This window comes from Saccopteryx bilineata, chromosome 4, assembly GCF_036850765.1.
Source record: "Saccopteryx bilineata isolate mSacBil1 chromosome 4, mSacBil1_pri_phased_curated, whole genome shotgun sequence".
Taxonomy (NCBI): Eukaryota; Metazoa; Chordata; class Mammalia; order Chiroptera; family Emballonuridae; genus Saccopteryx; species Saccopteryx bilineata.
This window is the reverse complement of record NC_089493.1, coordinates 145907659-145920382: the sequence shown is the minus strand read 5'-3', so window position 1 is coordinate 145920382 and position 12724 is coordinate 145907659. Positions and strand designations below refer to the sequence as shown.

The 12724-nt window shown below is 42.0% G+C and overlaps 1 protein-coding gene across 6 annotated transcripts in view; it reads right to left on the bottom strand.

The window, feature by feature from the left end:
* Nucleotides 1–1689: 1689 nt before the first annotated feature.
* Nucleotides 1690–12724, bottom strand: part of AMPH (amphiphysin) — a 328049-nt gene continuing 317014 nt past the window's right edge. For all 6 annotated transcript variants that reach the window (XM_066272141.1, XM_066272140.1, XM_066272144.1 and 3 more), the window contains 3 exons: nt 11956–12198; nt 10089–10190; nt 1690–2250 (listed from right to left, as the gene is read on the bottom strand). In XM_066272141.1, the coding sequence (XP_066128238.1) occupies nt 2143–2250; nt 10089–10190; nt 11956–12198 (453 nt within the window). In that variant the 3' untranslated portion in view covers nt 1690–2142. The remainder of the gene's footprint in view (nt 2251–10088; nt 10191–11955; nt 12199–12724) is intronic.

Genomic DNA, 12724 nt, shown 5'->3' with positions numbered 1-12724 from the left:
GCTCATTCCACTTCTACAGAATTTCTAGAGACTACTACAATCCCATCTCCCTCTACCCCATCCTCTTAATTTTAACTGTTTTGGCAAATTTAGGATCTTGAAAATTCCTGAAACAAATAATCTGATTATTTTTGTTTGGTGCTAATTTTTTTTTCAAACACTATACACTAGGACAAATGAGTTAATTAATAGCATGTTATTTGGAAGAAATTGTTAAATTCCTCTAGGATGTCACAGGTCTGGACTCAACTAATGGAAGGAGCTTCATCCTGCCAAGCTGAGCACCTCAGGAGCCCCTGCGGGAGGAGTTGGAGAGGAACTTCAGAGGCGCTGCCCCAGGAGGTAGGGAACCATCTCTGTAGAACATCAGGTGCATTTATTTTAAGGACTCTTTTCCAGGCTTAGTTGTCAGCCTCTCTCATGTACTCTCAACGTCAGGAATGGCTTCCTACTATAAGCCCTATACTGCTGCATGCTACTCGGTGGGCAGTAGCTGTTATTTTATTGCACTACCCTAACATTCATGAGGATCCAGATTCCCTGTAAATTAGCCCTTGGAAAATCTTGGGTCAATAGTTGCTACTTCCCTACTAACACATTTCAAAGTCAGTAATCCACCAGGAGAATTCTAACCATGAAGCAGAAATAGATCCCTAAAAATGTACACTCTTGTATAGAATTGTATTGCAGAAGAGTCTGAATGAAATGAAAGGTTACTGCTTTAAGAATTCTCTTCCATAAACAATGGTCCACCTGATCGACTTTTCCTTTTATGGACCTACAAAGATAGACATGTCGAAAACAAAAGTGACCAAATAATGAAGATGGCGTGAAAAGAATCTGCTGATTCTGAAGGCCGACAGGTTTTCCGTGACACACAGACTGGGGGCCACAGCTGGCACTTCTGCGGAGCCTTATTCACAGCTGTCATTTGTGCTGTAGTGATTGTTGGGCAGCAGGGACCTCCAAGTGACCAGCAATCACTGGAATGGAAGGACTGGGGGAAGGGAAGGGACCATGGAACATAACCAGATTTCTGCACAAATAACAACCCCAACATGAGACCAGCTTCCCAAACAAATGACTCATCAGAAGGAATTGGGGTACTTGCTGGAGCTGACCAAAGGTTTATTTGGAATGACACAGCACTGAAAACATTATCATTACAGATGATGTGAGGACACAGTATACATCACCTCTTATTTGAGGACAATCTGTGAAGATGAGTTGCATAAATATAATGGGGTGGGAATATTGAGGAGCTTTTCTAAGTGTCCTTTTGGATAGGTGCATGTGCCCGTCGTCTAGCCAGTCTGTGAAAGGCAGAAGTTAAGAAGTCGCTGCTTATCCTGACGAGGTTGCCTCCAGTCACAGCAGCTGGACACCTCAAGAATCAGGCTCTGCTTCTCCAAAGGGACAGCAGCTCTGACATGCCATGTGTCATCGCACCCTAAAATGACCATTACAACACAGACAGTGGCGACTGTTTTGGCAATGGGATGGCTGGTTGTATTCTGAGGTGAACTGCAAGTGTAATGCAGGACACAGTACGAGCAATGCATGTGCCAAAGACACTCGGCAGGGAAGCTACAGCGGAAAGAAAGCAACTATGTGATGTCATTCCGTACATACACATAGATCCTGGAGCGATGGGAGCTGGAGAGAGGTGTGTTGGAAAAGAACACTGAAAACTTTTGCAGCAGTTTAATTTAAACACAGTCAACTTGAAAAGGAGAGCGCACACATGGTCACACCTGCACTGGGGATACAGCAATCTTGTCCTACAGGGTCACTCATCATATCCTCTGCAGGGTGGCCACCACCACCACACACCTGGTGCAGAGAGGGGAAGGTCTGGCCTGGAGAAAGCGACTTCAGAGCTGTGGGAGGGTCTAGTACAAGAGTCTCCACCGCCGGCACGAAGCACACACAAACCTGTTCTTAGTGACTCAGGAACCAGTGACAGCTTTGCTGTCATTTCTTTTTTCTTACACTTTTTTTGCTCCACTGACACATCCTTCCACGCTTTGTCTGGCGTCCGTCTGCCAGTCGTTAAGAATGCAACAGCAAAAGTGAGTTCTCCAGGTTTTCACAAAGGTTTAAACACCCCCAGATGAGGTTCTTTCTGTAATACTTTTGGTGCTAATCCAAGCGCCGGGTGAAGTTCTCTGGAAAGAGGCCTTTGTAGGAGGCGAGGTCTCTGTACTGCAGCCAGTCTGACTCCTTCACTCCTACCAGCCAGCCCGCATCCTGCAAGACAGACACAGGTCTTTCAGGTCAACAGCTGGGAAAAGCTGCCCTGCCTGCAATTTAACAAAACAGTTGGGTTAATCAGTGTTGTGGCTCTGCACCAGGATCTGACATTGCATGTAAACTGCTATGCTGAAATCAATGGAAAAGGTAATATTAAAGTTATAATATTTTTTGTGTGTGAGAGAGGAGGGGAGGTAGTGAGACAGACTCCCACATGCACCCTGACAGAAACCCCTGTCTGGGGCCGATGCTCAAATCAACTGAGCTATCCTCAGTGCCTGGGATGACACTTAAACCAACTGAGCCACTGGCTGCAGGAGGGGAAGAGGGAGAGAAGGGGTAGAAGATGGGGAAGAGGAGCAGATAGTCACTTCTCATGTGTGCTCTGACCAGGTATCGAACCCAGAACATTTGCAAACCAGGCTGACGCTCTATCCACTGAGCCAACTGGCCAGGGCCTACAGTTATAATCTTGTGTAAAGTAGCAATTGATGCCAGCTAAAATATGATATGAGTTGTTAAGAAAAAGAGAAGAATTAGAATTGTAGCCAGCACGGAGAAGAACGCCACATGAAAGGACGTCACGCACGGGAACATGCCCTGTCCTGTGGTCACAGTGAAGAAAGGTTCGAGGAGCCTGGGTTAGAAGATCATGCTGACAAGGCCATAGTCTTGTATCTCATCCTGAACCATTTGCTCATAAGAAACTCGATCATTCTTTCCCAAATAAACTTTCTTACACCAGGCTCATCAAATAACAACAGGTACAAGTATGTTACTTGATATTACTGTTGTTTGTTGTTGCTGTTATAATATCTAATTTTTAAATTTATATAAAGCACTAAGAAGTTTGTCATCATGACATTCTTGTTGGAAACATTCACATATTCTCATAAATTATTCCTTATAAACGTTTATCTATCTTGTAGAAGTGTCATCACAGAAATGAAGATATGTGGTCCAAGAAAGGCTAGAGAACTCACCCATGTGTCACACATATGGGCCATGACATGTGACCCTGCAATCAGAAGGGCTGTCTGCCCTCGCCCTGTGGAGGAGCAGCAGAGCCTGGATGGAGACGCTGAGCTGCAGAAACAATGAGCATACAGACCACAGGTAGCAACTAGTGGGAATGACTGTCTTCATCAGGTTAACCAATACAAGGAGGACTTCTCCCTTATAATGAGGGATGGCCAGGTTTAATCTGAGCCAAGTCCCAATAAAGTTCAAGTCCATCTGATAAAATGAGGGCTCAAAAATTAAATAAGAAGCTGAATTCATTCCCTTGTGATACAATCTGAGAATATAAATTGATGCTGCTTTACAGACAAGAAATATAAGCATTTAGTACAGAAAAAAGAACCGTGAGGAAAAGACAATAAAATAACTGATAGTATCCTGGCTGATGATGAAAAATATTCTCTTTAAAATTATAATATTATGTATGTAAAGGACACAGTTATATTTAAAGGTGATAATTTTTTTTTATTGAGAGGCAAGGGGGCAGAGACAAACTCCCACATGCGCCCTGACTGGGATCCACCTGGCAAGGCTCTTACAGGGTGGTGCTCTGCCCATCTGGGGCTGCTGCCCTGTTGCTCAGCAACCTAGCTATTTCAGTGCCTGAGGCCAGGCCATGGGGCCATCCTCAGTGTCTGGGGCCAACTTGCTCAAACCATTCGAGCCATGGCTGTGGGGTGGAGGGTAGAGAGAGAAAGAGAGAAAGAAGGGGGAGGGGTGGAGAAGTAGATGGTCATTTCTCCTGTGTGCCCTGATTGGGAATCAAACCTGGGCTTCCACAGGCTGAGCTGATGATGCTCTACCACTGAACCAACAGGCCATTATTTTATTTTATTGTTTAAATACTTTGGAGCGATATTGGTTAATAAGATTACAAAGGTTTCAAGGGTATATTTCTATGAGGCAATATAATTTATAAACCTCTAGTAAGCATATAAAAGGCCCATTTTTCCCACAATTGTCTATATTTTATATTTAACTTCATTTACAATGAGTGAAAAATCTAATGATGCCAAGTACAGCCATGCATTTTAAAACAATTTCAATAAAGACAAAAAGTAAAGGACCACCACAAACCCACAATCAAGACATAAATTTCAACATGATACCTTAAACATACAATTTCTATAGGAAAGTGAAGAATATTATGAGCTAGTATCAATGTTTAGCTGAGGCAAATATGGAAAATGAAATTTTTAACAGTTTAAAAACATGTGGTAGACTCAGAATTTCCAGTGTTGGTAATGGTAAAGTGACAAATATCAGACAAATGCTTTTGCAAAGAACAATTATAAGCTCTAGAATAACTATATGTTTATATATACCCAACATACATATGTATAGATATATGCAGCTATTTATAAATAGAAATAACTATTTGTTACAAAATATGTAAGATAAATAAAAGTTTACATAGTGGGGTTGTTATACATAGTAGGGTTGTACACTTAAAGGCACTGGGATTAACCTGAAGCAGACAGAAACTGGAGAACATTTATCTTAAAAGCAGGGTGCTGCCAGTGAGATCTGTGCTGGCACAGCCTTGCCCTGAGGACCCTCCTCATCTGAGTGACATGGGGCGTTCCAAGGGTAGAGCTGAGGGCCACCAGTGCAGCAGTATTTCATGAGGGATATCTTAAAAAGACGAGAGCTACAGCGTAGGTCTGAATATGCAGAGAAGCTTCCCTAAAAGCCCGAGCTACCGCAGAGCTGTGAATCCCCAAGGCCCCTGGGGAAAGCAGGAAGGCTGGGAAAGATGAGCAGAGTCAAGCCAGCAGAGCGGAAGCAGAGTGCAGAGCTCAAGTCCCATCCACCCGCCAAGATTTCTAATGAAGCCTCAGACAGGTCATCTCTTAGAGGTAGAGACAATGAGCCAGGACTGAGAATTTATCCTAACAGTAAGGCAAAACTGAAACAGACCCACTCTAACAAAGTCTAAAACAAACTTCCACAAACTCAATGTAATTATCCAGGAGTTTGAATGCCTGCTGGAAGAAATTAAAGGTTAGAGACAGAAAAAAAAATCCTGACTTTATAATGTATTATCCAGTGTGTCCAGGACCAATTAAAAAAATTTCTAGAGATGAGAAAAAAGGAAAATGTGGTCAAAGAATAAAAAGCAATCAACAGAAATATCCAAGAAGGCCCAACTTTGGGAGCAGTAAAAATATAAAGCAGCTATTATAAATATGCTCATGTACTTAAATTAAAAGAAAATATTAAAATCTCAGTAAAGAAATGAAAACTATATAAAAGAACAACATAGAAATTCTAGAACTATGTAGATAATATTCTAACTGAAAAAGTCACAGGCTAAGCTTATCTGCAAATTCAAAGTAGCAGAAGAAAGGGTCACTGTACTTAAACACAGATCAATAGAAATTATGCCACAGTACTAGAGAGAAATAAATATTGAGAAAAAAAACCAGTCTTAGACATCAAAAAGTCAAACATATATATCACTGTAGACAGAAAAAAAAAAGAATGAAAAACAATTAAGAAATATGGTTGACAACGGTTTATAGTTTTCATTATATAAGTCCTTTACATTCTTTGTTATGTTTATTCCTAAGTATTTTATTTTTTTTGTTGCAATCGTGAAGGGGATTATTCTTTTGAGTTCATTCTCAATTGTTTCATTGTTGGCATATAGAAAGGCTATTGACTTCTGTATGTTAATTTTGTATCCTGCGACCTTACTGTATTGGCTTATTGTTTCTAGTAGTCTTTTTGTGGATTCTTTGGGGTTTTCGATGTATAGGATCATATCATCTGCAAAAAGTGATACCTTTACTTCTAAATCGAAAAAGATATAATGAGATGGAAGAATATACCTTGTTCTTGGCTAGGAAGAATAAATATAATCAAGATGGCTATATTACCCAAAGCAATATACAAATTTAATGCAATTCCCATCAAACTTCCAATGACATTTTTTAAAGAAATAGAGCAAAAAATCATCAGATTTATATGGAACTATAAAAAACCCCGAATAGCCAAAGCAGTCCTAAGTAAAAAGAATGAAGCTGGGGGCATTACAATACCTGACTTCAAACTCTATTATAGGGCCATGACAATCAAAACAGCATGGTATTGGCAGAAAAATAGACACTCGGACCAATGGAACAGAATAGAAAGTCCAGAAATAAAACCACATATATATAGTCAAATAATTTTTGATAAAGGGGCCAACAACACACAATGGAGAAAAGAAAGCCTCTTCAATAAATGGTGCTGGGAAAACTGGAAAGCCACATGCAAAAGAATGAAATTGGACTACAGTCTCTCCCCCTGTACAAAAATTAACTCAAAATGGATCAAAGATCTAAACATAAGACCTGAAACAATTAAGTACATAGAAGAAGACATAGGTACTCAACTCATGGACTTGGGTTTTTTTTTGTTTGTTTTTTGCATTTTTCTGAAGCTGGAAACAGGGAGAGACAGTCAGACAGACTCCCGCATGCGCCCGACCGGGATCCACCCGGCATGCCCACCAGGGGCGACGCTCTGCCCACCAGGGGGCGATGCTCTGCCCATCCTGGGCGTCGCCATGTTGTGACCAGAGCCACTCTAGTGCATGGGGCAGAGGCAAAGGAGCCATCCCCAGCGCCCGGGCCATCTTTGCTCCAATGGAGCCTTGGCTGCGGGAGGGGAAGAGAGAGACAGAGAGAAAGGTGCGGCAGAGGGGTAGAGAAGCAAATGGGCACTTCTCCTGTGTGCCCTGGCCGGGAATCGAACCCGGGTCCTCCGCACGCTAGGCTGACGCTCTACCGCTGAGCCAACCGGCCAGGGCTGGACTTGGGTTTTAAAGAGCATTTTATGAATTTGACTCCACAGGCAAGAGAAGTGAAGGCAAAAATTAATGAATGGGACTACATCAGACTAAGAAGTTTTTGCACAGCAAGAGAAACTGATAACAAAATAAACAGAAAGCCAACTAAATGGGAAATGATATTTTCAAACAACAGCTCAGATAAGGGCCTAATATCCAAAATATACAAAGAACTCATAAAACTCAACAACAAACAAACAAACAAACAATCCAATAAAAAAATGGGAAGAGGATATGAACAGACACTTCTCCCAGGAAGAAATACAAATGGCCAACAGATATATGAAAAGATGCTCATCTTCTTTAGCTATTAGAGAAATGCAAATCAAAACGGCAATGAGATACCACCTCACACCTGTTCGATTAGCTATTATTAGCAAGACAGGTAATAGCAAATGTTGGAGAGGCTGTGGAGAAAAAGGAACCCTCATACACTGTTGGTGGGAATGTAAAGTAGTACAACCATTATGGAAGAAAGTATGGTGGTTCCTCAAAAAACTGAAAATAGAACTACCTTTTGACCCAGCAATCCCTCTACTGGGTATATACCCCAAAAACTCAGAAACATTGATACGTAAAGACACATGCAGCCCCATGTTTATTACAGCATTGTTCACAGTGGCCAGGACATGGAAACAACCAAAAATCCCGTCAATAGATGACTGGATAAAGAAGATGTGGCACATATACACTATGGAATACTACTCAGCCATAAGAAATGATGACATCGGAACATTTACAGCAAAATGGTGGGATCTTGATAACATGATACGAAGCAAAATAAGTAAATCAGAAAAAACCAGGAACTGCATTATTCCATACGTAGGTGGGACATAAAAGTGAAACTAAGAGACATTGATAAGAGTGTGGTGGTTACGGGGGGGAGGGGGGAATGGGAGAGGGAAAGGAGGAGGGGGAGGGGCACAAAGAAAACAAGATAGAAGGTGACAGAGGACAATCTGACTTTGAGTGATGGGTATGCAACATAATTGAACGACAAGATAACCTGGACTTGTTATCTTTGAATATATGTATCCTGATTTATTGATGTCACCCCATTAAAAAATAAAATTATTAAAAAAAAAAAAAAAGAAATATGGCTGACAGCCTTTCCATTATACTGAAAAACATCAGGATAGATGTCCAAAGAGCTCAGTGACTGTCAAGCATAAAAACTGTTAGAAAAGGCCCTGGCCAGTTGGCTCAGTGGTAGAGCATCGGCCTAGCATGTGAAAGTCCCAGATTCGATTCCTCGCCAGGGCACACAGGAGAAGTGCCCATCTGCTTCTCCACCCCTCCCCCTCTCCTTTCTCTCTGTCTCTCTCTTCCCCTCCTGCAGCCGAGGTTCCATTGGAGCAAAGTTGGACTGGGCACTGAGAAGGCCTCTGCCTCAGGCACTAGAATGGCTCTGGTTGCAAAGAAGCAATGCCCCAGATGGGCCGAGCATTGCCCCTTGGTGGGCTTGCCGGATGGATGCATGTGGGAGTCTGTCTGCCACCCCACTTCTTACTTAAAAAATATATATTTAATTATAAAAAAAAAAAACAACTGTGAGAAAAACAAGACCTAAACACATTCTAGTTGAAATGATGAAAATGTGACACAAAGAAGTTCTTAAAATCAGTCAAGGAAAAAGTCACAGCATTAGCTGTCATATAAACAGTAGAGACTGGAAACAAGTAGAACAGTGATTTTGAAGAGTGGAAGGAAAGGAGGTTAACTCAGAATTCTTTCTCTAGGGAAAATATATTTAAAAATTAAGATGAATAAAATTTGATCCTGGCTGGTGGCTCAGTGGATAGTCGGCCAGGCATATGGATGTCCCGGGTTCAATTTCTAGCCAGGGTACACATGAGAAGTGACTATCTGCTTCTCTCCCCATCCTCCTTCTCTCTTTCTTCCCCTCTCACTGCCAGTGGCTCAGCTGGTTTGAGTATTGGCCTCAGGCACTGAAGACAGCTCAACTGATTTGAGCTTTGGCCCCAGAGGGTTGCCAGGTGGATCCCAGTCGGAGTACATGCCAGAGTCTATCTCACTATCTCCCCTCCTCTCACATAAAAAAAAAAAAAGATGAATAAAATTTTCAGATAAACAAAAGCTGAAAGGAATTATTGCCAGATCAGCGCTATAGGTTAGCTTAGAAAAATATTTTCTAAGTTACTATGATTTATTTGATCCATGGATTATTTAAAATTGTATTTTTAATATTTTTAATATTTGGGGCTCTCAAAGATATTATTATTATTAATTTGTAATTTAGTTTCATTGTGGTAGAGACTCTGACCCAGCCTCTTTTTCTCTAATGTCTTTAAAAGATAACATGATACAGAAAAAAAATGTAGGTTCATATTTTATAAAATGTTTTACCAGTTTATAATATATTTTACATATAATTTATAAATTTAGTATGTTTTTTAGATAACCTGACAATTTTGCCTGATATTGATAATTTATACTTATTCATTTTTTGTTTGTTTGAAGAGGAATTTCAGGGTTTTAACAATTTTATTAATCTCTGCAAAGAACATTTGGCTTTATTAACTTTTTCTACTGTATGTGTTTGTATTGTATCATTTGTGAATTCACTGTTGTTATTTCTTTCCATCTATGTACTTTGTATTTAATTTGTTCTCTTTATCTTCTTAGGCTGAAACCTAGAAATTATTGATCACTATGAAATATTTTCTAAGTTACTATGATTTATTTGATCCATGGATTATTTAAAATTGTATTTTTAATATTTTTAATATTTGGGGCTCTCAAAGATATTATTATTATTAATATGTAATTTAGTTTCATTGCGGTAGAGACTCTGACCCAGCCCTGAGCTTTCATAGTAACTGAATTGTCAGGAGAAAGAACAAAGCTTGGGATTGGGACATGTAAGCCTTCACTTCACAGTGACTTCAGTATCTGCAAGAACATTCATAGAACTCTTTGAAAATATTAGCCTGTGGCACTTCCCAATTTCATCCTTTACCTGGTCAGCTTCCGAATCCGAGGGGACCACCAACACAACGTCACCCCTTTGCAAGGTGAGTTCATCAGAATTTGCTGCCTCGAAATCGTGCAGTGCTTCTACCTGCAGGATTGTAAAGGGACTGATAAATGCCAGAAAGATAACAGGGTCACAGCAAAGTCTTCCGTCAGAGGATCCGCAGATCTTAGAAGCATCTCCCCACTGGTGAAAGTGAAGCTGTATCACACCGCAGGGAGGAGAGGTCTCTGAGGGCAGAAAAGAAACCCTGTTCTGTTTGCTGACACATCTGATCTTCGCGGACTGACACTGAGGCCATTGGGTGTATGTTTAGTGATGCAGTACCTTCTGGAACAGCTGAATATCGTGCACTAATTCAAGTTTAATTTTTCATATTTTTGTTAAGATTTGCACTTTATTATCACTGATGCTTTATTGTCATTTGTTTTCTAACCTGAACTAAAAATGCCGGGCAGAAGCGTGCCTCAAACCGCAGCGCCTTTCCCATTGGGAAAACCATCACTTCTTGTAATGACATCACTACTTAATCAAACACTGGATTCATTCTCTTTGTAAACAAACGCCTTCTTTCCCGAGCTTCCCTTTGAAACATGTCAATCTGTTTCTATTCCCCTTTTTTGAAAAATTTATTTAAAATGTTACCATCAAGTTGTAAAAGGCAGAAGGCATAGTAATAAACCCCATTTGGCACCCTGAATAACTATCTGCATTCACGCGCAGTTTTATTTCTCCCTTGTCCCTTCCTTCAATCCCACCCATGAGGTGAAATAATCAGCTTTACAAAGGGTGTTTTGCATGTAGAATCATAAGATGTCAGAGCTGGAAAAGCCTATCTTCTCCTTAAATTCATTTTGTGATGAGAAACTTGAAGCCCGGGGAGAGGGGTGAAGTGAGGCTTACATGGGCCCCCCGTGGGCAATGAGGAAGCCTGGGACGCCAGCCCAGCTGCCCATGGCCCACTGCCCATGGTTTCCTGTCCTCTGACACACAGCACAGCGGGCCACGTGCCCTCACTAGACACAAGTTAGTCTTCTGCACATGACTCATCACAAATCCGTTACACATGCCGTGTCCCCACTCGAGGCGGCACTTGCTGTCTAATGAGCACAAGGAACAAAAAGATTGGGACTGTTCAATCCACCCCACAATCATATAAAAATAGAACACTTTTTAAAAGAAAAAGAGCTGAATTTTGAAATGTAAAATCAAACCATGGCACTTAAAATCCCCAACAATATTGAACTGAGCAGGATTAGCTGCCTTTAACACTCGGGTGGAACTGTGCTGTTAGGGATTTACTGGGATTTGTTGTAAGGATCCTTCAGGGTATGAATCTCTCTGAGCAGAACCTCTGCCCATAAATGTCAACCTCCCTTTTCTCTTGCTTTCCATAGAAGCCACTGATACACTTTTCACTTACCTTCATGTTTACTGGCTGCCTGCTCTGTGTCACGAACTGTAATGTGCAGGATGATGATAGTACCTATTCCCTGCCCCCCAGGTGAACAGTTCAGCAGGGGCAGATGAGCCCAGCGCTAGCGGTGCCCACAGATCTCTGTGGCACACGGGAAGGCACTGGGGGAAGGCACTGGGCTCTCACTACCCAGGGGCATATCACTTAATTGTCCTTTGCTAAAACTGGACAGATATCGCTGTAGGTCTCCCATAGCCACAGTACAAAGTCCTGCCAGCTTCCATCGTGACGTTGGAATGCAGGGAAATATACAGAATCAGAGCAAGTGTTGCAAAAAGCAAAGTAAAAATCAGATATCAAAGGTTTGAGTAAATACGCCTCACAGCAAAGAAAAGACAAATAGCCACCAGATTAAAAGATAAACAATGGAGAGACCTTGTAGAGAAAGCCCGGAGGCCCTTCCTTGGGGGTCTGGCTGAAGGATGGAGCAGAGGGTGCCAGCTGGGAGTCCTCGGTGGCCTTCTGCTCAGAGACCAGCTCTGGCATCTCGCTGGTGGGGCCTGGAAGGGCCGAGTCCTCAGTCACCTCTGTGGGCTCCACACCCATGATCACGTCATGTTCCTCCTCCTCTTCATGGTTGGAAGCGGGCTCTATGATGACAGAGGGGATGCTCTGCTCCTGGGGGAAGAGAAACTGGTGGTCCTTTGGAGAACAGGCATCAGCCTTCTCCCTGTCACACCCTCCTTGGCTCCCAGTTTCCCCACCTATCTCATTCAGCTAACCACCTGCTGCTCCCTAAACCCAAATTAGGCTTTCCTGCCTGTGGGCCTTCCCCCTTGTAGGCCTTCCTCCTTCCCATCTCTCCTGAGACAGTCATCTTAGTGGGATAATTTCTGGATCCTCAAACACTCATCCAGTATGGTAAGAGTGAGGTCTCTGTAAACTGGGGAGAGGAATGGGAGACTGCAGTCATGGTGAGGAGTGAGTCTTGGTGGGGTGGATGGACAGTCCTGAAAGGAAATGCAGTAGGATTCCTAGGACGCTCTGTTTTGCAGGGTCCATTCTTGTCCCATTGAATGTGACACTCAGTTGAAGCTGACATTCAACTTCCTGTGTCTGATTCCTCCCAGAGTATCATGGGACTCCAAAATAGCAGCAACCACATTGTTGGTAACAATGTGGCCCATGGTTGGACGTCATTTGC